This window comes from Rutilus rutilus (assembly GCF_951802725.1).
Source record: "Rutilus rutilus genome assembly, chromosome: 3".
Taxonomy (NCBI): domain Eukaryota; kingdom Metazoa; phylum Chordata; class Actinopteri; order Cypriniformes; family Leuciscidae; genus Rutilus; species Rutilus rutilus.
The window spans coordinates 58740101-58768005 of record NC_140211.1 but is presented as its reverse complement, the minus strand read 5'-3'; the positions used below and the strand labels follow the sequence as shown (position 1 = coordinate 58768005).

The 27905-nt window shown below is 41.3% G+C and overlaps 1 protein-coding gene across 2 annotated transcripts; it reads right to left on the bottom strand.

Moving 5' to 3' along the window:
• Window positions 1–8043: 8043 nt before the first annotated feature.
• Window positions 8044–24059, bottom strand: LOC311288165 (cadherin-1-like). 2 transcript variants are annotated; one of them, XM_084405413.1, is made up of 13 exons: window positions 23993–24059; window positions 23293–23407; window positions 18104–18354; window positions 12321–12461; window positions 12034–12189; window positions 10320–10467; window positions 10051–10223; window positions 9852–9980; window positions 9577–9762; window positions 9251–9495; window positions 8709–8854; window positions 8413–8637; window positions 8044–8297 (listed from the first exon to the last, which is right to left on the bottom strand). In XM_084405413.1, the coding sequence occupies exons 1-13, from the start codon at window positions 24032–24034 to the stop codon at window positions 8059–8061; spliced, it is 2196 nt and encodes a 731-aa protein (XP_084261539.1). In that variant the 5' UTR covers window positions 24035–24059; the 3' UTR covers window positions 8044–8058. The 2 variants fall into 2 exon arrangements, with proteins under 2 accessions (XP_084261539.1, XP_084261540.1); XM_084405414.1 differs by having other exon boundaries at window positions 8044–8294.
• Between the last annotated feature and the right edge of the window lie 3846 nt (window positions 24060–27905).

Here is a 27905-nt window from a genome sequence, read left to right as displayed (position 1 = left end):
AAGATACTTTCCGATAAGGTTGGAGGTTTGGCATATGTCTAAGGACATCCTGCCCCCTTCACTTGCCCCCCAAGTTGGGAGTGTCATTTGTCAGTGGCTGGAAACAGAGGGAGATATGAAAGCGTCTCGGTTACGTATGTAGCCCTTGTTCCCTGAGTAGGGAACAGAGACGTTACGTTGTGACGACGAATGGGGTTTCGGTTCACACCTTCGAGTATTACGAGCCAATGGCAAGGAAATGCCATGGGTCTGTGGAATTTGCATAGCGTAACTCCGCCCCACCTCTTGGGTATATAAGGAAGTACGCTGGCAACATGCAGATATGTTTCTTCGCTGAGGAGCCGAGACTAAACTCAGGCATTCCAGCGGTACAACGGAAGTGGCAGGGAGACGTAACATTCGAGTTACGTCGTGATGACGAATGGGGTTCCCAGTCTAATCACGCCACTAGTTATGGTGGGTCTTCTCGGCGAGAAAAGCACCAGGTGATGAAGAGGTTCCACTTCAGGAGGTCCTCCAGAAAGGAGGTCCTTCCTCAGAGGAATTGGCAAGGGAGGTGCTGTCGCGAGGAGTACTAGTTCGGAGAACCAGGTCCGGGTGGGCCAATGAGGCGCAACCAAAATTACCTGCTCCTCGTCTTCCCTGATCTTGCACAGGGTCTGTGCAAGAAGGCTCACTGGGGGAAGCACATACTTGCGGAGGCCCCGCGGCCAGCTGTGCGCCAGTGCGTCTGTGCCAAGCGTGCCCTCGGTTAGGGAGTAAAACAGGCTGCAATGGGAAGAGTCGTAGGAGGCATACAGATCTATCTGTGTCGCCGAACTGTTCCCAAATCAGCTGAACTGTCTGGGGATGGAGTCTCCATTCTCCAGGAAGAGACTGAAACCGTGAGAGCTCGTCGGCTCCACGGTTCAGGTCTCCTGGGATATAAATGGCTCGAAGCGACCTCAGATGCTTCTGACTCCATAGGAGGAGGTGGCGGGCGAGATGCGACATACGGCGGGAGCGTAGACCACCTTGTCGGTTGATGTACGTTACTGTCGTGGTATTGTCTGAGCGGACTACTACGTGCTGGTTCTTGAGCAATGCACGGAAGCGGTGCAGAGCCAAACGTACCGCCAGCAACTCGAGGCAATTAACGTGCCAAAGGTGCTGGGGTCCTGTCCAGGAGCCCGCGGCAGCATGTCAATTGCACATGGCACCCCAACCCGTGGTGGAGGCATCTGTTGAGACAACAACATGCCTGGAAACTCGTTCTAACGGCACTCCGGCCTATAGAAAGCTGAGGTTCGTCCACGGGGTGAAGGTCTGACGGCAGGTCGGAGTAACTGGTACTCATAGCGTGCCTTGTTGCCATGCCCACCTCGAGACTCGATTGCGAAGGCAGAGCTGAAGCGGTCTCATATGAAGCAATTCGAGCGGTGTAGCTGCGGATGCCATATGCCCCAGGAGCCTCTGAAATAACTTCAGTGGAACCGCACTCTTGCCTTCGAACTGTCTCAGGCAAGTCAGCAGTGACTGCGTGTGCTTGCTCGTAAGCTGGTCACGCAGGTCCAGGTTTGGCCGTAACCCACCGGTTTTCTTGGGTACAATGAAGTAGGGGCTGTAGAAGCCGGACTTCATTTTGGCTGGAGGGACAGTCTCGATCTCACCCTTCGCCAGTGGGGTGGCGACCTCCGCTCGCATGACAGGGGCATTGCCACCGACTATGGTGTAGCGGACTCCTCGGAAGCGGGGAGGAGACTGCGCAAACTGAATCGCGTAGCCGAGCCTGATGGTTCTCGCAACCCAGCAGGACAGGTTCCCAAGAACTTTCGAGCTCCCAAGAACTGTACCAGCAGGGTCATGCGAACCACTGACGTACCCTCAATGGGGCAGCAAGGTGGAATGACCGGCCCGGACATGGGAGGTATAGCGTCCCGGTGTGGGGGCACAGTCAGGCCAGGGAAGGACCAGCATTCCACGGGGGTCTGCTCTGCCAGGGGTCTGGCGACAGAGGGGGACGAGAGTGTTTGAAAACGTTCAAGGGCAGGACAGCGGTCCCAATGAAATTCTTTCAGAGGCTCCTGGGGCATGTAGCAGCCGCAGCAGCTGTGACGCCACTCGGCTTGCTTCATATAAGACCGCTTCAGCACTGGCTTCCACGGACTGCTCAACCATGTGGCCGACGAGCTATCATGAGCTGTGCTCCCACGAGAATGGTGACTCCATCCCCTAATGGTCCAACTGATCTGGTGTCTTTTCATTGCTGCACAGGTAGACCTGTACTCCCTAAACGAGGGAATACTCAGCACCGATGCATTGGCACACAGCTGGCTCCGGGGCCTTCGCAAATATGCTTTTCCCCCAGCAAGCCTACTTGCACAGACACTGTGCTATTTCAGGGAGGATGAGGAGCAGGTCTTGCTAGTTGTCTATTGTCTAGGTGACATAACCCCTGAGGTACTTACCACCATCACTTCGGTGCGAGTACCATCTACGAGACACGCTTGCATAAAGGGAAGATTTGCCCGTCTGAGCTTTCATTTTCTCAAAAATACCCAGGGCTTGGTTTACACCTATCAAAATGTCTAGCCACTGGGGGACCATAGGCAGGCTAGGGGAACTCATATTAATGTTAAAAAACCTCATCAAGTGACATTTTCATGTCATGGGACCTTTAATGATATTCACTACTATATCTTAAAGTAACAACATGTAGTTTTTCAACCTTCATAATATATTTCCAAGACCCTTGTGATGGTACATCGACTTACAGTAGGTTGAATGACACGTCTGCCAGAGCCTGACGGGGTCTGTATCGCTTTTACTGGCACTATGTAACTTCGGGGTGCGGGTAGTAACCAGAGCTCAAAAAGAACTACAAAATTCGACTGCTTTACGGCATACGTCACTTCCCCCACCACTTCCTCAAATTCGGCCGTGACGACAGGCCAACCAGCGCGTCTGTTTTCGTCATGGCTGAAGCAGCAGCGAAACGTAAGAAGTCCAAGGTTTTGTCGGAGTAGATAAACTGAAAGGCAGGACGAGGATCAATATTGGTCGAGCGTTTGCTCGCTGGCGTGAGCTTATCGTCAGACCGATGCAGACTTGGCCGTCATGCTGTTGAACTAGTAAGTAAATTGCTTGCATACTATCTTTAGTTTTTCTAATCTGGTGTCTGCCTGGCTACGTTACGGAAACTATCTGGTCCTCCATTTATCTTCATGAATCAGCTAACGTTAGTAGATGAGCGAATTATCAATCTGGTAGCTAGTAAACACTAACATGCTAGTTTTAGATGGTTAGGATGCTATCGCTATCATTCTCGTTCAAATTTGAGCATTGCAATCGACATGCAAATCGCAAATGTTTGAGTTAAAATGTTTAGTCTACTAAACATGTATAAATTATGAAAGGAGGAAGATTAATACTATTACCATTGCCCATATGAAAAAAACCTGCATGCTTCATATACAGTAACAGCCCGTTCTCATCCCAAGTCGTCATATACTGACGCTTTCAAAATTTCTTCAATATCTGACGCACAAAGCACCCTTTAGCGTCCATATGAGACGCATAACCCTACCACAGACCTAAACCTACCCTTAACCGAAGCGTCTCATATTGACGTGTCTCATAAGGGTGCTTTGTGCGTCGGATATTGAAGAATGTTTGAAAGTGACGATTTGGGGATGAGAATGCGTTGACAGTAACTGTAAATCATTTTACGACAGCGGTAATGGACAATTCCGCTTCCAACCTGTAGGGCGACCGCAGAGGAAAAGTTCCATGTTGTTGCTTTAATATATGTTCAGTATTTGCTCTGAAATAGTTTTTTTTTAATCAGAGTAACTATCATATGCAAAGGTAGCCAAATTGCTTAGTTTAGGAAACATAACTGGTGAAATTACAAACTCCTTAAAATCACTGTGATTATTCGCAAAGTTTATATCATATTTAATATACATGAGTCAACCCCCAACCCCCCCCCCCCCCCCTCCCCCTCCCCCTCCCCCTTCCAATAAACATGAAACTTCCAATAAAGTTCATTGCGGAAATAATGCCTTGCCTTGCCTTGCCTTACATGGTGTATTAAGTTTTCATTTTATATGGTCTATAAACAGTTTCTCTTTCCAAAACCTACATTTTCATGTATTTGTTAACAGAAACATAGTATATTTTGATTAATGTGGGCTATTAGTTTCAGTAAATCGAGGCTAGTTCTTTCAGTCCACCAGTAGTTTCATCATCGTTATCAATTTCATCATCAGCAGATAGAGGATGTGTCTAAGGGGATTTTTCAGTGTAAAAGTTCTTCAGTTCAGCAACATGAGTGAGCAGTTGAACAAATAGTCTTTTAAAGAGTTAATTGTGTGGGATGATATGCAGGATGTTTGAGAAGCGCAGCGTTTCGATATTTCACACGAAGTTCACTAATCCGGGGATTTTCAAGCTGTTTTTTTATTTTTACCTGTGTGTTTGCCTCGAATAGTTACCCATATTTGGACATGGTAATTACCGGATGGGCGAGGTCACCTGGCTGCTGACGTCAGAGCAGAAATACAATGCAGACTTAGACTGATAGAATGTAAGGGACCGTGTTATATGATTTCTACATTGTGAGTTGTGGTCCCCTCTCCACAGGGGACCACATAAGTTCTGCCGGGAAGACTCAATTGTTACGTCACTTTACCTTCTCATCTGTCCAATCAAATTCTAATACTCGTGGTATAAAAGATTGGTACTTACACACGTTTGAGTTTGCAGATGCTGACACTTCCATTCACCTCCATCCTCCCCACCACCTCCAAGACGGATCCTTCCCTCCATCCTCCCCACCACCACCACCAGGATGGTCCCTTCCCATACCTCACAGGGGGTCGGCTGCGCCCCTGCCTTTGTCTTCAGGCAGGATATGCAGAGTCCGGACCCTCGGATTGCGAGCTACGGATGGGGTATACGCCAAAGAACTTTATTGCTTGCTGGGCTGTTAATAAATGTCTAATTGTCACAGTATTTATTCTCCCGAGTCCTTCTGGTAGAACTGTTCTTGCTGTCACCTGTGTCAAATATCGCGCTCAGAGCAGTGCTTGACTAATTTATGTATGCCGGCACGTTTGTGTATTCGGCAAAGATACTTTCCGATAAGGTTGGAGGTTTGGCATATGTCTAAGGACATCCTGCCCCCTTCACTTGCCCCCCAAGTTGGGAGTGTCATTTGTCAGTGGCTGGAAACAGAGGGAGATATGAAAGCGTCTCGGTTACGTATGTAGCCCTTGTTCCCTGAGTAGGGAACAGAGACGTTACGTTGTGATGACGAATGGGGTTTCGCTTCACACCTTCGAGTATTACGAGCCAATGGCAAGGAAATGCCATGGGTCTGTGGAATTTGCACAGCGTAACTCTGCGCCAACTTTTGGGTATATAAGGAAGTACGCTGGCAACATGCAGGTATGTTTCTTCGCTGAGGAGCCGAGACTAAACTCAGGCATTCCAGCGGTACAACGGAAGTGGCAGGGAGACGTAACATTCGAGTTACGTCGTGATGACGAATGGGGTTCCCAGTCTAATCACGCCACTAGTTATGGTGGGTCTTCTCGGCGAGAAGAGCACCAGGTGATGAAGAGGTTCCACTTCAGGAGGTCCCCCAGAAAGGAGGTCCTTCCTCAGAGGAATTGGCCAGGGAGGTGCTGTCGCGAGGAGTACTAGTTCGGAGAACCAGGTCCGGGTGGGCCAATGAGGCGCAACCAAAATTACCTGCTCCTCGTCCTCCCTGATCTTGCACAGGGTCTGTGCAAGAAGGCTCACTGGGGGAAGCACATACTTGCGGAGGCCCCGCGGCCAGCTGTGCGCCAGTGCGTCCGTACCGAGCATGCCCTCGGTTAGGGAGTAAAACAGGCTGCAATGGGAAGAGTCGTAGGAGGCATACAGATCTATCTGTGTCGCCGAACTGTTCCCAAATCAGCTGAACTGTCTGGGGATGGAGTCTCCATTCTCCAGGAAGAGACTGAAACCGTGAGAGCTCGTCGGCTCCACGGTTCAGGTCTCCTGGGATATAAATGGCTCGAAGCGACCTCAGATGCTTCTGACTCCATAGGAGGAGGTGGCGGGCGAGTTGCGACATACGGCGGGAGCGGGAGCGACAAAATAGTCTTTTAAAGAGTTAATTGTGTGGGATGATATGCAGGATGTTTGAGAAGCGCAGCGTTTCGATATTTCACACGAAGTTCACTAATCCGGGGATTTTCGAGCTGTCTTTTTATTTTTACCTGTGTGTTTGCCTCAATATTATATATTGGACATATTTGGACATGGTAATTACCGGATGGGCGAGGTCACCTGGCTGCTGACATCAGAGCAGAAATACCTGCTGGAAACCATTTCCTCAATTTGCTGCTGTTGAGAGGTTGGAAAAAGCAGCAGCTCTTTAATTAAAAGCCTCGAAAGAATAAAAAGCTGAAGGATTTTGTGTGGATTTTGGCGTGTCGAATGGCTTGTGTGGGGATTGTGCGATTAGGAGTTATACTTTTTCTCTTTCAGGTAAGTTTTATTTTATTTTTTGGTCTGGCGTCGAGTTGTGGACCTAAACGGTCGCGCGCCTTCAGACACTAACGGCTTGGTTTTTTGTAAAATGTTTTATTTGTTGATCTTATTTTTGTAACTAGGTATTTTCGTGTGGATATACGGAGGATTTGACATGTACACCTGGGTTTGTGTCGGAAACAGTAGTTTTAAAAGTGCACAGAGATCACCTTCACAGGGGGAAAAGACTAGGAAGAGGTAGGTCAATACAAATCTCTTTACAACACTGAAGCGTTTTCAAAATGTTATTAAATATTCAAATATAACGCGAAGTACGCTAATTCAAAAATGCTATGTGTGGTCTGGTCTATGCTAGCGTCTTCGTTAAATCTGGTCTCACCTCAAGTTTAATTGTTGTGCCTCGAGTTTCGTCAAAAGGGGGGGGGGGGCGTGTCTGTCGACATGGTGAATGGTGAACTTTATTGGAAGTTTCATCACATATTGCTATGTTGAAAACCCTCTGTGAACTTCTGGTGATTTTTGACATCTTTTTAAGTTTTTATTAAAGAATACATTAGTGTCCTGTATTCTCTATTCACAGTAAAAAAAAAAATAATTAAATTACAACTGGGTCAGTTTAAGTGCTGCAATTGGCCAGTGTACTGTGTTTTCCTTCTCTATATAATCCATAATTGGTTACTGTGATTTTCTACAGGACATTTGAAGTTACTGTGAGTTTTTGTGAAACACACACACACACAAACGCACACACACACACGCACACACACACACACACACACGCACACACACACACACGCACAAACGCACACACACACACGCACACACACACACACACACACACACACACACACACACACACACGCACACACACACACACACTCACACACAGACACACACACACGCACGCATGCACACACACCCACAGTCACACACACACACACTTTAAACATTGGTGTAATTACCAAATTGCTTAAACTCTAACAAAGATTTATTATATTTGGTTATCTGTTATCTGTTGGTTATCAATCCGGAAATTGCAAATCAGTTCTATAAAATCTATATTTTCAGTATAGATGTACTAAACAAATCACTGATTCAACATTCTATGATTAATCATTCAATCTGTTGGATTAATTGATAGATGTATTCAAATAAACAAAACCTGATGTAAATTAGAAAGTTTAATGTTCATAACATTATGAAAGGTTATTGCTTTATAAGAAAAGTAAATAAAGAATAAACCTATGAAAAAGAGTTAAAAAGTTACATTGACATTTTGGAGCTTGAAATAAATCAACAGAAAATATTGTGAAATGTTTTAAAAAAACTGTACATTTATGATGATCTGGTTTAAGTTTTTATAATGTGAAAACCAATTGTGAAAAAAAATATATATATATATATAATAAACCATATGGCTGTACAACATCCTTTAGATAACAATGATTACAGCAACGTTAAGAGAGATTACAGAGATATAATGTAAAATAATGGTCAGCAAATATAAAAATTAATTATGAATAAATGATTAATGAATTATAAATATGTAAAAGACAAACACAACATGAGCGATGCTAGCAATAGACAGAATGTATTGCTTGCTAGGCAAGAAGCGTTGTCACGGTCACTAAATTGCACTGGTTCTCCTTCACAGTCACACACAGTTGCTTGAATGGTGTTTTCCTGATCCATCCCACCCTGATCAATAACTTTCAGGACAACATTGTAGTCACCCTTCTCCAATGCAGACTTTGGGGTCAGAAAGACACCGGCTGCTAAAATGGGCACATTATAATAGTTAGACATGTATACCAAGCCAGACAGATATTTCAATGTGTAACATATGAAAAATAAGATTAATATCTCTTTAAAACATTAGTAATTGCTCACATGTGCCATTCATCGAGGTGGACCAATATTTACTGGTTTCTCCGTAGGGCTCAACTCTAAAGGGACCAGCGAAAGGAGGTCCATCTTTGTCCGTTATAGAGAGAAGCACTGGGGCTGAACCACGATTGCACATTCTTATACTCCTTTCACTGATGACAGGAGCGTTGTCATTTACATCCTCCAATTCAATTACCAGGGTTCCTGTGCCAGTTGCTGGAGCATCACCTGCACACAAGCACAGACATCAGAAAAAGGCCAGCCATAATTCTCCTCTTAAAAAAGGAAACACAAATTACCATCATTATCCACGGCCAAAATGACAGCTCTGTATTTGCCATCTTTGACATGGGTAGATTCTCTATCCATGAGGCTCCTGACTTTAATAACTCCAGTGTCTGGAGTAACACTCAGCCAGCCGGCAGGATCACTGCCAATTTTATACCTGGAAGGAACCAAACATACAGGTTAAAACTAGAAATGTTCAGCAAGAACAACTTTAGTCTTGCCTGGTGGTTTAAAAACATTTGAAGTTCAAAGGATATACAGGCATGCTATGATTTGAATTCTGCGTATGAGAGATTTGACATTGGAAGGGATATAGGCATTAATAGGTAGACATTTGCTAAGGTGGTTCTCAGTGGTTACTATTGTGCTAGTGAGGCTGTTTGACAAAAAAAAAAAAAAAAAAAAAAAACTTAAAAGTCCATCATTGGATTTATATTGTTCTACAAGATCTGAATCTCTACAGAAATCAGTCAGAATTTTCAAATGAAATAATGATAATTTGGTGGGTTGAAAAAATATCTCAGTGGGAAAAATTATTCGCAAAATCTCTTACGTTATCTTCTGTGATTTTCCAGTGTCTGGATCAGTGGCTTTATAAGTAACCAATTCACTATCAACTGGTGAATCTTCACGTTTGAAGATAACCTTCTCCTTTGGATTAAACTCTGGAGGCTCATTCACATCTTCTACATTCACCGTGACTGTGGCAGTGGAAGTGGCCAAAGAACCGACAAATGGATCATCGTTCTCAACAATCACAGACAGAATGAATTGCTTGTTCTCCTCAAAGTCCAGGGGCTGAATGGAAAAGAAAGCATCTTTTACTAAAGGAACATGATCATGTATTGCCTGTGGAAACACATGAGCAACACACAGTACCTTTACAGTGGTGATGATGCCCTCTAGCTGGCTGGGTCCAGTACTGACATTGAAAAACCCACTCTTGTCACCGCTAATAATCTTATATTTGGTTGACCAGGCAGGAGATCCAGGCTCATCTCCATCAGTAACTGCAAGTCTGGCCACTTCAGCCCCTACTTTATTCTCTGGGACAGATACAGTGTGCTAAAACAAAGAGAAATATGGTGTAAATAAGTACAAATAAAGTTGTAACACTTATATTATAACATTCTGAATTTATTAATATACATTACCGTGGTTTGGTCAAACTGAGGTGCGTTATCATTGCTGTCAGTCACAGTAATAACAGCTGTGCCAGTGGTTGAATAACCGCCTCCATTCATGTCAGTAGCCGTAATTAACACAGTATATCTGGACCATTTCTGAAAAGAAAGATGTTTGTTTACATGAAATTATTCTTCACCAGTGTGAGATCCATTCATCATTTCTCACCTCTTTCTCCAAGCCTAAAGCATTCACACGAATTCCTCCAGTAACAGGGTTGATTGTAAACAGGTTTGGTTTTGGCAATTCTGGATCTTGCTTGACGATTGAGTAACTGACAATACCATTGTTAGTATTTGGATCATCTGCATCAGTGGCTGTGACTGTCATAAACTCATGACCTTCAGTGAGAGAAGAAGAAAGACTGATTCGGTGAAACTGAAGAGGCATTTAAAAAAAAAAAAAAATTTCATTGAGAAACTGCATCATACACCTACCTATATCAGAAGCTTCAGGAACACTTCCATTGAATGGATTTTGTGTAAAAACAGGCTTATTATCATTTTGGTCCAGCACATTTACAATAATTTCCATTGGCGCTTCTGCTACATTAGCCACATCAACTGCAATCGCATGAGCTATAAGCTAAAGACAGGAGAAGAGATACAGGCATGTTAAAGGTGCATTGTGTAATATTTATGAGGATCTGTTGACAGAAATGCATTATAATATACATAAATAACTATGTTTTGAGTGGTCTATAAAGATCTTACAAAATTAACCGTTATGTTTTTATCACCTTAGAATGAGCCATTTCTATCTACATACACTGCGGGACCCCTTACACGTTAAGTCGCCATTTTGCGCCACCATATTTCTACTGTAGAAAACTTAAATGGACAAACTTCTCTACAGAGCGCGTTTCGTCACTCTTTTGTTTTTGCTTGTTCTTCGTTGATGTTTTAGAGGCAACTTGCACCATCAGGGTGAGCGGTGGGCTGAGCCATTGGTTGCAATTCACAACCGAACCGCTAGATGTAAAATCTACACACTGCACCTTTAAGAGACAAATATCTGAGGTTGTTTGAAAACACAAATAAATTAGAGTTGTAGTTTTTTATTTTCATGTCTGTTAGCTTTGATACGTCAATATGCAAGTGTAGTTATGACTTAAATTTTAGTAGGTATACTAATTACAATAAATGTACAGTATCTTCAAACATGAAAAGTAAACTGTGTGTCAAGCTATTTCACAAGGCCTTTTGGTAACACTTATTAATCATTAGTTAAGCATTACTAAACAGTTAATTCATCATTTATAAAGCATTAATAGACATTAATAAGCATTATAAATGCTTTATTCTTGATTTATAAGCATATAATATGTTTAATAATTGTACTTTCATACTTTATTAATGATCAATTTATAATTTCTAAATGAAGTATAGCATTATAGTGGTCAGTTCACTATTTTGTGAGCTCATCTAAAGTGGACTAGTTATGCCTTGTAAAGCATTTACAAAGGAGATTTAAAGACTCACTGATCTTCTAAACAGAAAAAGGAAACACACACACACACTGATACAGAACATAAAAATATTTATCAGCCTTTAAATCTCCTTTGTAAATGCTTTACAAGACATAACTAGTCCTCACTTTAGATGAGCTCACAAAAATAGTGAACTGACCTCTACTAAATGCTTTATAACTACCTGAATTAACCATGAATTACAGTAGAAATACATGTTAATAAAGCATTTATTAACACACTAAGTAACTATTACTATATGTCTGAATAACAATATGTATTTAAACAGTTTATTAATCATTTACTTACACTTTCTAAGTGATCTTATGAACCACTGACAACTCCTAAATAACCGGTTTGTAAATAATGCAATACTTCATTTAGAAATGATAAATTGATCATTAATAAAGTTTGAAAATACAATTATTAAACACATTATAGATATGCTTATAAAATCAAGAATTAAGCATTTATAACTGTATTTATAAACTGCTTATTAATGTCTATTAATGGTTTACAAATGACAAATTAACTGTTTACTAATGCTTAACTAATGATTAATAGCGTGCAGTTATTATAAAGTGTTACCGGCCTTTTTTCTTTATACTTTTTTATCTTAGCTTTCAAAGAACAAAGAACGAGCAGACAATCCAATGCTGAAATGCACAAAAAAATCAACTTACTCTGTATGAAGCTTTTTTTTCTCTGTCGAGTGGCCGAGTCACACACAGATTCCCTGATGATCTGTCTATAGTAAAAGTCCCCTTAGGCTCCAGATCCGCTCCTTCACCTGTGATGCTGTATGCCATCTGAGCTTCCTTAGAATGGTCCGACTTTACCTGAATACAGAAAGCAATAAGATACAATAACAGAACATGTTAATAAGAGACAATAACAAAAGTTGTCAATAACAGACAAATCTCTTTCTCGTCCATCTAATTTTAACTTTCCCTTCATGACTTTCTCTCACCTTGACCAGTTTCTCTGGGAAAGGACCTCTGCTATCCTCAGGTACATTGAATGGAGGAATAACCCAACCTCTCTTTGCTCTCTTCAGACCCGTTGAAGACTTTGGAAACGTCAGAACCAGATCATCAGCGGGAGATTCCATCTGAAAATGTTAGTAAAAGAAAGTGAGCAACAAAACATGTTTGTTTACAGTTAAACACAGCACACAATCCATCAAATATCTGGATAATTGCACCTTAAGAATCAGAATGACCTTTATTGCCAAGTATGCTTACAACACAAGGAATTTGTATTCATGACAGAAGCTTCCAGTGCACAGACAGAAAGAAAGACACACACTGTAAAAAAGAATACATTGATTTTATTGATATCTAATCAATAAAACTGAGGCAACAGATTACAAGCAATATTATTAAATAAATGTAACAAATTAGAATTGAGTAATAATTAATCAAATTAATTCCTTAAAAGGTAACCATTTAAAATGAGTAAAATTTACAAAATATCTTTTATTGCCAACATTGAAGACACCTGGTGTTAACAAGCACAATCACTGAAGGAGAAAACCATAATTAAAGTCACCATTGTGGTGATCAGTGTGTGTTTTAGTTGGGCTCTTGACCCTTAAATTATTAACTTTAAGTTTGGTTTGGCTGCTGTACATGAGTTATAACAGCCAGATGAACAAAGAGAAAAGGTGATCTGATGGTGTTGGTTGTGTTTTAACATAATCATTATTTCACAATTATTTGACCTGAATCACTGAACTCATATAGAGTCCAATTTAGTTAGATTAACTCTATTAATTATAGCAACACTGGCCTTGTACGGCATAATATTTTTAACTTTTATAATGTAATCCAAATAATTTCTAAAAAGTTTCTCTTATACAAAAAAAGAGACACACAGTCATCAATAATCAGCCTGTGAATCTCAACAATGGTGACATTTATAAAGCATGTTGCAGTGCATTCTGGGTCCCACCAATCAAAACTCATTCATGGCTCCCATCATGCATTGCTGCATGAATAAATAATGAGCTTATGATCAGGGTTGATCTGTTTGTCACCATTGCTGAGATTCATACGCAAAATCTTGATGTGTGTGTGCCTAAAAAAAAGTATATATATATATTTATTTTTTTTGATCATTTGGATTTCATTGAAAAGGCTAAAAATATTATGCTGCTATAATTAATAAAGTTAACCTAACTCATATATTGGACTCTCTATGAGTTAAGTGATTCAGGTCAAATGATTGTGAAATAATGATTATGTTAAAACACAACCAACACCATCAGATCACCTTTTCTCTTTGTTCATCTGGCTGTTATAACTCATGTACAGCAGCCAAACCAAACTTAAAGTTAATAATTTAAGGGTCAAGAGCCCAACTAAAACACACACTGATCACCACAATGGTGACTTTAATTATGGTTTTCTCCTTCAGTGATTGTGCTTGTTAACACCAGGTGTCTTCAATGTTGGCAATAAGAGATATTTTGTAAATTTTACTCATTTTAAATGGTTACCTTTTAAGGAATTAATTTGATTAATTATTACTCAATTCTAATTTGTTACATTTAATTAATAATATTGCTTGTAATCTGTTGCCTCAGTTTTATTGATTAGATATCAATAAAATGAATGTATTCTTTTTTACAGTGCAGATAATACAAATAATATATATATATATATAAATTAGTGCTGTTAGCGATAACACCTGTGATTAATTTCCCATTAAAAACCCTTAACACGTTAAAATAATTTAACACAAAATTTTATCCAGATGCAGCTCATATGTAGAGGGACTTCCCCCAAAAAGAATTTTCCTCCTACCTTATTTCCTTCCTGAGTTATACCATGTCAAACAAGAAAGATATGCATTATCATTATAAAAAATATATTTTTTTTTTGTCTTTTATCAGCAGTTTCTCGGCAGCAGAATGTCCAAATGTAATGTAATTTATATTTTCAAAAAATTTGAAAAGTGTTCTTTCAAACGATACCTACCTTTTGACTCTCCTTGCTATAGTTTTGAAGTTATGAGTCTGTAGTTTTGTGTATGTCACTCAGAAAACTCATTTTTTTTATTGTTTTCCAAATGTGCGAGGACTAAACAAAAAGGCTACCTTTGTTCCAAATGCTGTAATGTTTGAGTACTTTATGCGATCACCACAAAATTTGATTCAGATGCAGCTCACATTTAGGGGTACTTCCCCAAAAAAGAATTAATCTGCTACCATATTTCCTTCCCAAGTTATTGCATGTCAAACAAGAGAGATATGCAAAATCATAATAAAAATTATGTTTTTTTTTTTGTATTTATCAGCAGTTTCTCGGCAGGAGAATATCCAAATGTAATGTAATTTATATTTTCAAAAAATTTGAAAAGAGTTCTATCAAACGATACCTACCTTTTGACTCTCCTTGTTATAGTTTTGAAGTTATGAGTCTTTACTTTTTTGTGTGTCACTCAGACAAAACAACTCCAAAAATGGCCTCAGGGTTTAAGGGGTTAATGAAAATAACTAATTTATGTTTATTTAATGTAAACTAATTTAATGTAATTTTCATCACACAGTTAGATCACACTGAGCATCTACAAGTGTCTGTAACCCTGGCAGGAGGACATTTCCCCAATCCTGCATCTCTGTTTGCAATCAGATCATTTTAAACTGTTAAACTCTGTGAAAGTTTTCAGTGATCCAGTAATCAAATTCATTCAAACAATCAGTCCAAAACAGCGCTAATGTAAAGAAGGCCAGGCTGATTACATCAGAGATATCAGAGAGAATAGAGACTCACATTGTGTTTTTAGTGTATTCTAGTGTGAGCTTTGCTTTAAAACACGAGCTCTGTCATATTCTGTGATTGTTTCTGAAGAGCAGTTTTGGTGACGTACAGGAGTCGTACAGTAAGTGTGTGAGAGTCTGTTATATTAATGCACAAACAACAAACTGCGTATGTTTGCTCTCGATCACTGATCGCATGCTGCATTTCTGTACAGACACATTTCAGTTTACACACACACTCAGGATAATGGTTGATTTGTCATGTCTACGTTGCTGTGTTTAGTAATTGTACGTTTATGCAGTCAAGTCAAGGCGTTTGATTTAGGCGTTTTTGGCTTCTCCATTTGGTCCTGTTCGGTATCGCAGCTCGGCTCATTTAAAATGAAAACAAGCTCTTTGTTGTTGCTCTCTACACATATTATACACTGTGGAATCTTTAAAGTGTATTTTTTTTCTGTAATTTTTTTTTTTTCTCCTGCTCCACGTTGTTTAAAGAGCAAATGCATTTGTGCCCATCTGTTCGCCCATGGGCTGCTGGTCTGAGAACCAGGTGCTATTTTGAGGAACTGAAATAGACTGAGCCATTGACCGACTGAAACCTGGTCTAAAGTCAATGGCGCAGTATTTTTTTGTTATTTAAAGAGCGCATTAGAAATATGAGCCTATAACTCACTTACAGATACACTATGCTTATTACACACACACTCTGCTTATTACACACACACACCCACACTCTGCTTATTACACACACACTCTGCTTATTACACACACAGGGACACGCAGCAGCACACAAACATGGCAAATATTAAACAAAAAATGATTACAATGTAAAATATTATTATTGTGTAGTGTGTACATAAAGATATGGTGGAATCCGACTTGTCCCGTAGATGGTCTGCTTGCGGGCTTTAACCACACACACACACACACAAACACAGCTTTAACCTTGTGCACGAGCAGATCCGTTTCCTCGCTAGAGAAGCGTTCAGTTTTTCCGCTTGCAAATTCTGCCATGTAAATATCGAATCTGCCATGGCGGGACTCTGATTGGTTTATTGCACGAAAAGCCCAAAACACACCCATTACTCATTAAGAGAATTGGATCATACGCCGGGCGCGCAGACCATTTTTCCCGTCGTTAATTTAGCAAAACTCACATAAAATCCCTGGTCCCAACATGTCAAGATGTTGTGGGATGTAGTGCAGTCCCATGTTGAATGCATCATCCACAGACCCGTTTGCTCAATAAGAGAAAAACTGAAGGGGGTCCAGCAAGGGTCCTGTGATGTTCTTCAGGTGGGCCAACACCAGTTTTTAAAATGAATTCATGACCGCAGACGTTAAAACAACAGGTCTGTAGTCAATCAGTCCTGTGATTTTGGAAATTATTTGGGATGGGGATGATTGTGGGACAGTTGAAGCCAGTGATCTGGTGAAGATCTTTGTAAAGATATGGGCCACAGGATTTGGTCAGCACAGGATTTCAGATAGGCTAGTGAAACACCTGTTCATCATATAAAGCAATTGTGTCGCTTCAGAAAATGTGGACTAATCTCTTCATGAACTTTTTGAAGCGATATAGTGGTAGTTGCATGGACTGTCAATGGAGGTACAGAAAGCTCTCAGATTTAATGTAAAATATCTTCTCTTGTGTTTCAAATATGAACGAAAGTCTTACAGGTTTGGAACGACATGAGTGAGTGAGTAACTGAAAAAAAAATGTCTTTCATTTTTGGGTGAAATCGAGCGCTGCGTTAGTTCAGACAGGCCACATAGACATAGGCTGCGATCAGCTGACGCGGTCAGCCGTCAAATCGCTCCAACCACTACCACTCTCCTATTAGACCGGGAGGATATATATACGTGATACTACAGCTCGGTAAGCATGCTCAAACTGCTCGCAACCCTCCCGCCCTCCCCACTATAAGCATCAAGCATATTTCTGTGCACCTTTTGGCTGTCGTCTCTTTGTTTCAGATTACCAAGGCTTTCAAGTCCTAGCTGTCACGGACAGCATCGCCGAGAGACAGACATCCTCATAGCCAAGCTACAGTATAGACGTCCAGGGATTTACTGCTACGTCTACATGTTAAAACTGTTTTACTTTAAAGACATTACTAAAGTGTCTTAATCATCTGTATATCACTCAAGCTGATGGTTCTATGGGGGGTTAATGCTAAAGCTCTGTATATCATTAATTATGGAGCAAGAACCCTCATAAGGAACCATCCCGCCAAAGATAAATTGTGTTTAATAAACCCAAGTAACTTGCCAAAGTGGTCTAGTCAAAACTAACTTTTGAACTAAGATTTACAAGTTGTCATAATTTATCAAGCACATTTTCTTTCCATTTTCTATAACCAGAAAGAAGAAGAGGAGTGAAAGGATGAATGGTGGTGGAAGGGCAGGGATGCAAAACAGAGGAAGAGATAGAAGAGGCCAATAACAGGCACATTTTCGATTAAATAAAGGCCACTATAATGGACCATGTTCTCAATCATGGCCTTACTGTAGTGCTGGGTGTACTCTTTATGTGTTTTGGCCGTTCGTTTGCACGACAAAGTCATTTTGGGTGCCTGAAAACGCAAACGTTTTGAAAAAAAAAAAGTTTTAAAGTGCAAGTTTTTGAAAATGTTCTCCATGTAAACAACAAAAACACGAATCTCTGAAGACGATGACGTCATGCCACATGCGTATTACGTGTTCAGTCTAGAGTGTTTTATCGCCATATAATGGCCTGGCAGCAGAATACAGGGTTTTTTATCGTTTTAGCGGATCCATGTGAATGGGGAAGGGAAAACGTATCCGTTTTAAACATATCGTTGTCGTTTAAACATACCCTTATATACATAAGATAACAAAGGGCTAAGGAGGAACAGGTGTGAGTAATGAATCACTATGGCAACAAACAAGGCAGCAATGTAAACAAAAGCAAACAGGACAGGCTTGTACTGTACTGACAGCAGTTTCTTGTAGGAACTTGTTTGTACCTGTGGAGAGGAGATGTTCATGACCGTGTCCATGTGATGGTCCTCATGATGATGATGGACACGCTCAACTCTGACAGATACCGTGTGCTTCTTGCTACTGGAGTCCCAAGCGTCCACAGAAAACACCTTGTGGCCTTCATGAAGAGTCACTTGTCTCTTCAGCGTTACAGTCCCATCCGTGTCCACATCAAAACACTTGTCAGAGGACTGGAAGATTGTTCTTGTTCTTCCATCGCATGCATTAAAAGTGACTGTCAGAAAATAAATAAGAAGCAAATATATAGCAGACAATGTAATAAGGCGCCGGCATGATCACTTGCATTGCACGTGAAATGGAGGGCGCCGAAACTCAGCTTGTGCCTCACAGATTTGAGAAATATAGGCTATCTATTATAGAAGGCTTGAAATGTCTACTTTTAAGTGAAACGAAAATAAATAGGCTACTCTCTGATTATGTAATCCATATGAAATGTGCATTTCTCTCTGGCGTTCATGGCGAGTCCGCTTCGTCAACTTCATCTTTGCAGCGACACAGAAAACACCAATTTATTAATAAACAATTAAATGTCTCCTTGCTATTTTTGACACATTCATACTTTTACCGGTTCATTGTGGTAAGCTTTATGCGTAAGGTCATGCGCCTGAGTGCAGCTATATTACGTAAACGCTCATTATCCTGTATATAGCCTATTTAAGCAATTAAATTAATATAAAGGGGTGATTTGTCCACTAATGGCTTAAATGAACAACTACTAGTCAACTAGAAATAAAAACTTTAGTCGGAGGCAGCCCTTATTCCACATACTTTCGAACCAGCAGGCCATTCTGGGTTGAGTGAGCGACCCTGAGCGGAATGAGCGAGCGGAGCGGAATATTCAGAAATGCGCTCGATCTCCGCTCACATGCTCTGATCGGAACAAAGAATGACAAATTCAAACTTTATTTCATTTTCTCCGTAGCTTGAACACTCACTACATTAGGCATAAGAGCGTTAGTTAACACTGTCCTTTTTTTTTTTTTTTTACGTTTTTAAGTACAATATTATGTTAGTCCACAGCCCCCCACCAGGGGGTGCTGATGCTATGACGAGGGGGGCTGCAGCACCCCCCTTCCCGCGCTACTGTACTGATTACTGAAATTTTGGTAGATTTACGCCACTGCGTAATAGCTCATTCTCCAGTGACTCAGAGGGCGGAGGAGAAAATGACTGCAACACAACAACTTGTGAAATTAAGTGGAAGAAGCTTAGGTATGTAACCTGGCTTTGGTTGCAAGAAAACCTTCACAAGAGCAAAATCTTTTCAGAATGAATTCTCAGATAAGGCCTGGACAACAACACAACCGCACTGTGTTTCAGATCTCCGTCCACACTACACGACCGAATATGCATGTCACATAACCATTCATGCACACTGGGCATGCGAGATTGCGCGTACAAGTGTAAAAAGGAAATAGGCTGTTCACTCTGCAGTTGGTTGCTATTCACAGACCAGCCGGTACAACAATGAGTATGATGGCGAGGAAAAGCAAGGATGCCTTTGTGTGGACAGATGAGAGGTGGAATTGTTTTCTCAGAGTAACAAATGACTACACTGTCGTCAAGGCTGGTCTGTTGTTGTCTTCTGGTAGCGTAATGGTCATATGGTAGGGGCTTAACGAATCAGGGAAGGATATGTAATGATCTAGAAGACCCAATCAGGGAGTGAATGTGGGCAGCCACGCCTTCATTTTCAAAAGTCTACATTTTTGTCCGTCTACACATTTCATTTTCGAGGGGCGAAAACTCCGGACCCAGGCGTATTGTTTACCTGCCCTCTTTATAAAAAAAATACAAAAAATGTTTTATAAAAACAATGCAGGTCAGGAAGCCTTGGCTACCATCTTCAGATATATGGTCTTTAGAGGGTGCGAATGCTCAATCCAGTAAGGCCAGTCACCCCAGTTCTTCTTGGGGGAGTCCAGACACATTCTCTGCTCCCCTTAAGGATGCTCCTGAGAGCTGAAGCGGGATTGGCTCACAGGCACAGCAAACTCTTGAGCCCGTCCGGAAAACTTATCGATGTCAGCATTCACTGCGTCGCTTTAAAGCCCCAACTGAGCAACAGGAGAATCCAGCAGAAAGGATTTCTTTCTCAGGTATCTGTGAGGTTCAACCACAAATGTCTCTCAGACACCACCAACCCTGCCATAATGACCAGTGGCATGAGCCACAAGCTTAGTTAATCAGAGCAACAAGTCATTTGCTCATCTGAGCTCATTGACTGTCTCAGGATTCAAGCAAGCCCCTTCATCCTTATCCTTCATGACATCAGCTTGGTACATCTGTAATACTGCTATAGCATGCAGTGCCACATCCGCCTGATTATCAACCATAAATGACTTACCAATCAGTAGAAAGAACATAATTTCCAACCAAAAGACAAGCAAGCTTCCAGTCTTTGGCATAGTTCCTTGTGTAAACTCCACTGAGAAATACACTGCACTGTCCAGCGAAAACAAGAAAGAAAGGGAGAAATCCATCTTCTCGTTCTTTATAGTCTCTATAGCCTCAAGCTCAACATCAGATCCCCAGAATCCTGGGTAACGCCTCACACCCACTAGTGTGAACTAGTGTGACAAATTTATACTGTTACATTTATATAGCGCTTTTCTAGGTAGGCTACCTACTCAAAGCACTTTACATATGGAAGGTGTAATCTCCTCAACCACCACCAATGTGCAGCATCCACCTGATGATGCGACAGGATGATGCGACTGCAGCCATATTACTCCAGAACGCCCACAACACAACAGCTTATTGGTGGAGAGGAGACAGAGTGATGAAGCCAATCAGTATATATGGGGATGATTAGGAGGCCATGATGGACAGAGGCCAATGGGCAAATTTGGCCAGGATGCCGGGGTTAAATTATTATTATTAGTAGTAGTAGTATTTTTACAACAAAAATGAATCATCACTGAGCTTACTTAAGCTGGACTGTGGCGCTATTTTCTTCTGGAAACAAACTTTGTTGCATTATTTTCCTGTTATCTTTGTAAAGCTGCTTTGAAACAATCTGTGTTGTTAAAAGCGCTATATAAATAAAGGTGACTTGACTTGACCCCCTACTCTTTTTCCAAAGGACATCCTGGGATTTTTAATGACCACAGAGAGTCAGGACCTCGGTTTAACGTCTCATCCGAAGGATGGTGCTCTTTGACAGTATAGTGTATACAGGGGAGTTAGGACCCACACAGACCACAGGGTGAGCACCCCCTGCTGGCCTCACTAACACCTCCTCCAGCAGTAACCTAGTTTTTCCCAGGAGTCTCCCACCCAGGTACTGACCAGACTCAACCCTGCTTAGCTTCAGTGGGCAACCAGTCTTGGGCTACAGGGTGATATGGCTGCTGGCAAAGGATGGCTGATTTTCCTCGTTTACTCATAAAGAAGGTGAGTCTCGAACAAAACACTTTTAGGGCTCTATTTTAACGACCTGAAACGCAAGTATCAAACGCGAAAAGCAAGTAACTTTGTGGGCGGATCTAAAAATGTGTTGGTCTGAAGTAGCTACATTACTCATAGGTGTGGTTTGGGCGTAACGTGAAATAAACCAATCAGAGCATCATCTCACATTCCCTTTAAGAGCAGGCGCGCTTGTTCCATGGTGGATTGCTATTATAACGGCGGATTTGCCAGACGCACGCCAGGAGCGGTTCACAGCCGAGGAGACCGACGTTCGGGCCGTAAAACACAGAGAAGTGACATTGGGGATGGAGAAACCCACCCGAATTAGCTTCGGTTAAACAGGCGTATGAGAATTTGGGTAAATGTGTAAGCTAGATTTATGCCTATTTTTTCACATCTTCATGGACACCACAATGATTTCCCTCGTGTGGAATATTTTTCCTTGTAATTATGTATGGATTGCAAAAATGGCAACTGCTGCGTCTGTGTGTAGATGAGAGAAGCAAAGTGTATGTGCGCTGTGCACACGCTACATTATGGCGTCTGTGCAGCATCACGCAAAAATAAAGGTTTACAGTAACGGACGCGCCTGTTAATACGTTTATTCATAGTGAGAGATTTATTTCGTGTCTTTCCTAGAATGAGCAGTTTGTGACTTTGCGAGATAAACAACATAAAGTAGCAATGGTATTACAAAACATTCAGTGGCACATACCAATCAAATACAGACGTGACACAAATAACACATTTGAAAAAATATTAATGCACTTTAATTCGTTTAATTGATATTTTAAATATCACAAAATTAGGCTATTTATTTAGGATTTTGTGCCACAATTACGTCAGTAGGCTATAGGTGTTCGATTAATCTGTCAGTCACTACTGGAGGTGTCGCAACACGGTGACATGTTCCGTGACTCGGTGTCAGTCAGGTGTCATGTCAGTGTCAGTGTGTCGCGATGTCAGTGACACATGCCACTATCCACCACTGGCACATGCCAATAATGTCAGTGACACATGCCACTATCCACTGGCACATGCCAATGAAGACCGGATGTGCCACCGGATGTGCCAATACGCATAGTGACATGTGCCTTTGGCTTCTGTGCGTCAGATGCCATGTCACTTAATGTTAATACCGCGTCTCCGTACCCGCGGGTAACCGAACTCGTGCAGGACTCTGGTACCAAGTCAATTGCGCTGGATGCAAGATAGGCCCTTAAAGTCATTGCAATGTGAGCAATTTAAAGAGCTGTTAAGAGCGGCTTGAGCATGACGAACACCCAAGCACTTAACACTCTTTACGTGTGTCCTTACTCGTGTTACTTCCTGAATAAGAAACATCTGAGGAGCGATGGCATGTCCTGTTGGCGCTAGCACCATCAGTCAATGAATTGGTGTGATTCTATTCAGGCTTCAAGCATTCATTGCACTTGGAGGGTGTTCTCATAGCATCAGCTACTGACGAAGCATCAAAAGCATGCATCCTTAATTTACAATTGCTGTGAACTACAATGCTTACACTCAAGAGACCTCTCAACACTCGACACTGATGAAAGCAAATTTAGTAGATACAGTGCATGCATACAATTTAAATCGATTGCTGTATTTCACTGTTAAACCTCAGTTAAAAAGATTGCATTGTGTAGAGAGATTATTTAGCCTAATACTAAAAATATTTAAACAAAAACTCCAAAAGTTCAGTTGCTTCAAGGTTTTATTTAAAGAGAACACAGCTTACCTCTTCCTAGTCTTTTTCCTTGGTGAAGGTCATCTCTGTGCACTTTAAAAACCAGCGACTCCGACTCAAAGCCTGGAGAACATGAAGACTCCTCCGCAAATCCACACAAAAGGACCTAATTTGAAACATATTAAATGTTGTAACATTTACACATTTTTAAATTTACATTTGGATGATTTAATCACTTCCAGCACAACAGCAGCATGTGGGCTAAACCGTGGATCATTTCCCATTATTTTGCCACAAAATGTATTAAATGACTACATCTTTCAAATTACATGGATTCTTTTGTCAGTCAGACACAACCCGGACCGTGTTGGAGGATTATATGTTTGTGCGGATTATTTTGTTTTGTAAACGAGGCACAGTGTACATGGAGAGTTCACAAATAAACTTTTGTTGACAGATGAAGCGTCATGTCTAGAAAAACTTTCCAATGTAATTTAAATGAATTATAGATGTTTCATTAGTAAAATGTAAAGTTGCACATTATTGGTGCTTTTTGGTGGATGTTAAGAAGTTTAGCTTTTTAATAGCTCTAAACTTCATTAAACATAATAAAGAAAGTGCATTTATAATGTCAAATAAAATCAGCTTCTCAAGAAATAAAAAAATATATATATATACATATTCTCCAAACATGATGAGGACAATCACTCAGACGTCCAAAGGTTTTGGAAATTGTCTTATAAAATCCTACCTCACAGAGGAAAATAATAACTCCCAATCTCCCAATCTTCATTGTCTCGAGTCGAAACAAAATGTCTTGAAATGTCCTTCAGGTCCTACTTCCTAGTTGGCTTTTAAGTTTTCACAGGGGGTTGGAGTGTTAATTGTGTTTGCTGGTCGTGGGTATATTTCCTGGTTTGTGTGTGAATGGTGTCAGATTCAAAAAATTATTAATTTCAAAATGTAAACTACTTGAATTTGTCAGTGTATATAAAGTTCATTATATAAGTATTTCACAATTTAGTGCAGTATTTTAATAACATGACTGGAGCCGAAGAGGTCTGTAATATCTTAATAAGGCTGTATCTGTTAACATTATAACATCAAGGGCAGTTTATGGGCTTTTCTAGCTAGAAACCTGGTGAAAAATGTTCCCACAGAGTGATTTTTAAGTACTTTTGACAGTGTTGTACTAATGGCAACAAAGCAGAAAACAGAAGAATATTAGAAGAGTAAAACTGTAACACTATTATACATAATTTAAAGTTATTAAAAGATCCTGGTCAAAACAGCATTTACTCTCTTTTTTTTTTTCATTTTCCTGTAAAGCTGCTTAGAAACGGTCTGTATTGTATAAAGTGCTAGACAAATAAAGGTGACTTGACTTTTTTTTTATTTTTTTTTATTTTTTTATGGCTAACAAGTATCATTGACTATTGCCATATTTTCAAAACTCTTTGTACAGTCTGCATTACCATCTTGATATGAATCTTAGCCCAAACTGTTATTCTCAGCTTCTTTTTTCCCCATTGCTAACACACATCGGTCAAAACCGAAGCCACAGTCAAAACACTTCACACAGTCAGCGATACAGAAGTCTGTGAGAACTAAACAGTGAATCATTTTTCATTTCATTTAATGACAGCATCTTCTAAAATCCATAAACCCTAAAAATCCCTATATATGTGCAGCACATTTGTCAAATGTTAACACACTACCAGAATGACAGCACATTTTTTGCATTTCTGCAGTTTCTTGAAATATAGATAAAACCGTTGCAGTAAAATATTTACAATAAAATGAACAATCATTCCAAACACTTTGCAATTTCAGCTGATAGCCTACTCAAACTGTCCTGTTTTAGTCTTGTCTTCTTCTATTACCACTTTTTTCCCTCCTTGGTACTATTTTTTAAAGAACCATTTTCTCTTAGTACACAAAACCAAACTGATATACATATATAACACTGCTATAGTCACTCTTTCAAAACCTCATGCTTATCTCTTGCTCTCGATCCTGCTCTGTGTTCACAAATAGCAAATGATGTCTCACACGCACACAAGAGGTGTTAGTGAGGTCAGCAGAGGCTGTTTACCCTGTGGTCTGTCAGGGTCCTAACGCCCCAGTTATAGTGATGGGGACACTGCTGTAAAAAGCACCGTCCTTTGGATGAGACATTAAACCGAGGCCCTTATTGTCCACATCAGGGGCTTTTGCACTGGATAGTTAAAGGAACTCAGTTATATTAACACCAGGGCAGTCGTCTGAGAACTAAATTCCCCCTAGTGCCATTTCACTGGTTTCATTCACACCACCAGTAGGAACTGAAGTGACATGAGCCGGCAGAAAGTGACAGCGCAGCATTCAACAAAGTCAACAACTGGAGGCTGGAGGACACTATGATTGGAGCTGTGCTTTTGTTGTCTGTTGTGGGTTTTGAGATAACAGAGATGGAATGTAGACGTATAAGTAATGCAATTGATAGAGCAAAAGGGAGATGAAATCTCCAGCAATCTTTTATTGTCATTATTACTGTTATTATTATTATTAGTAGTAGTATGGTTGTTTCAATTTTTTCATCAATATTATGTAAACAGGATGGAATGAGAGGCATGTAGCCAATGACAAAAAGAATGCGTACTGTGCTGGACGCAGTAAAAAAATTCAAAGTAAAAAAGTCCCTGAGTTTGTCACAGAAAAAAAATAGAAAACTGCGGGAAATAAACAGACAAAACTGGTTGTCGGTTTCCTCATCCTTTTCAGAAAGTGCAACAACTAGAATCCTCAGATTACTGTACATGGCCTACAGCATAATGTTTTTTATCTTTGCAGCCCTGGAATTTCAGGATTTTTTTCCACAAATAAATTACTATTATTCACCCCGGTCTGTCTGTGTTGTCTTAGTTTCACCTTCACGGACTCTTAGTTCCCATTCAGTCAGTCACGTTTGACGTTATGTCGATACTGATGTATTGGGGTCTCATCTGGGAGCCCAAGCACCTCAAAGTGGTAACAAAATGAGCCAATGAACATTGGCCAGTGAGATTTGCATGCTGAGTCACACCTACCCGGACATATGGGTATAAATTTTTATATGAATTATATAACATTTTTATTATTTTAATAATTCATTTTAATGTACAACATAATTAGAGAATTTTAGTCTGATTCAGGGGGAATCAGAATGCCAAATCCTGACTGACAGGAGGAGCTGGGGAGGGAGGAGGGTAATTAGCTCCTGAGAAACGTGATAGCTGCTGATAATACTGAAGGAGCTTATATATGTATACAGTGATAGGCGTCATATTCCTATAGGTAGACGTGGATCAGCTGAGAGTCAGCTGATGCAAGCTTGACTAACGTGACCTGCCAGAACTGACACTACGCTTGATTTCATTCATGTTTTGCTTCAGAGCCAAGCGGGTGTTTAAGCGATCGCTCATTTCCAGATCACCTTCACAGAAGAGTGCACATTTTCTAAAGAAAATTAAGAGAACAAAACAGCAATTTTCATAGCTATTAGGAGTTCACCTTCGAAGGCGCATTCCAGTGGCATTATTGCAGTTTTTATTGCAATTAGACAGCGCGGCATTCGTCCCTGGGCGCTTCAGCTACAAGAGCAGTTTCCCTAAAAAAGAAGCACGGGCGATCAGCATCTTTTTCAAGATGTCTTTTCCTCCGTGTGTTTCTGGATCTGGTCGTTTTCTGACCTCGTCTGACGGCCATGATCGTTGTCGCACATGTCTGGGCAAACAGCATGCTGAGAAAGCGTTTGTGGATGGTGTATACACTCACTGCGAGGGCATGTCCATGTTGGTCTTGCGGTTGCCACTCTCCTTCTTCACAAAAGCACGAGTGCCCTCTGCTGCTACCCAGCCCCCCACCGCTTCTCGTAGTAGTGCCGCAGTTCTGGTTCACACTCTGGGAGACCTGAGGGTTACAGTGGGAGCGTCTTCATCGGGTCCGCCTCCACAAGCCTCCCACTCCTCTAGCATGCCATGTGCCGTCGAGTTGCCGAATGTTGGTGCAGGTCCCTCTGTGAGGCACCCTGTATCTCATTTGATTGGATGTCGATTGCTGCATCGGGGATTGGGCTTTTGTCCTCTGGAGAGGATGAGGAAGCCGAGCTGCTCCCCTCCGGGGTTGTAGCTCGTTCTGAATCGGATTCAGAGCTGACGGCCATGCTTTCCTGTTCTGCTGTGGGCATTGTGTCCTGAGTGCTCGCGGTTGGATGATTGGTTCCTGGGTGCGGCGCGATTCACAGCCGCACTCCGCCCCAGTGCCTTTCTTCCCGCATGAGGAGGTTCAGAAGAAGTGGAAGGCACCTTTTACTGCCCAAAGCCGTTCTTCTTCCTACTCCACTCTCACTACCCTCGATTGTGGGGCCACCAAGGGTTACGTGGACGTTCCACCGTGCAATTGCGGTGCAAATTGAAAAGTGCCACCACCTGGCAGAATCATCCGCGCCTCCCGTCCAAGGCGGGTAAGACGACGGCAGCTCTGGCTCCTAAGGTTTACTCCGCCGACCTGACAGGCCGCCTCCACCCTGCATGCCATGGCCATCCTGCAGGTCCATCAGGCAAAAGATCTCAAACAGCTGGGGGTAGTTGTGGGTAGTCAGAAGGGTAGTTCTGAGCCGGGGTTGTTGCAGGAACTGGGAACGG

What these genes read in the sequence shown, in the direction of transcription:
- LOC311288165 (XM_084405413.1), bottom strand. Translation starts at nt 24,034, where the DNA reads ATGAAGATTGGGAGATTGGGAGTTATTATTTTCCTCTGTGAG. An exon ending in AGGAAAAAGACTAGGAAGAG is followed by an intron (nt 18,355 to 23,292) that starts GTAAGCTGTGTT and finishes ATTTTCTGACAG; the next exon opens with TCACTTTTAATGCATGCGAT. An exon ending in TCCCAGAGAAACTGGTCAAG is followed by an intron (nt 12,190 to 12,320) that starts GTGAGAGAAAGT and finishes TTCTGTATTCAG; the next exon opens with GTAAAGTCGGACCATTCTAA.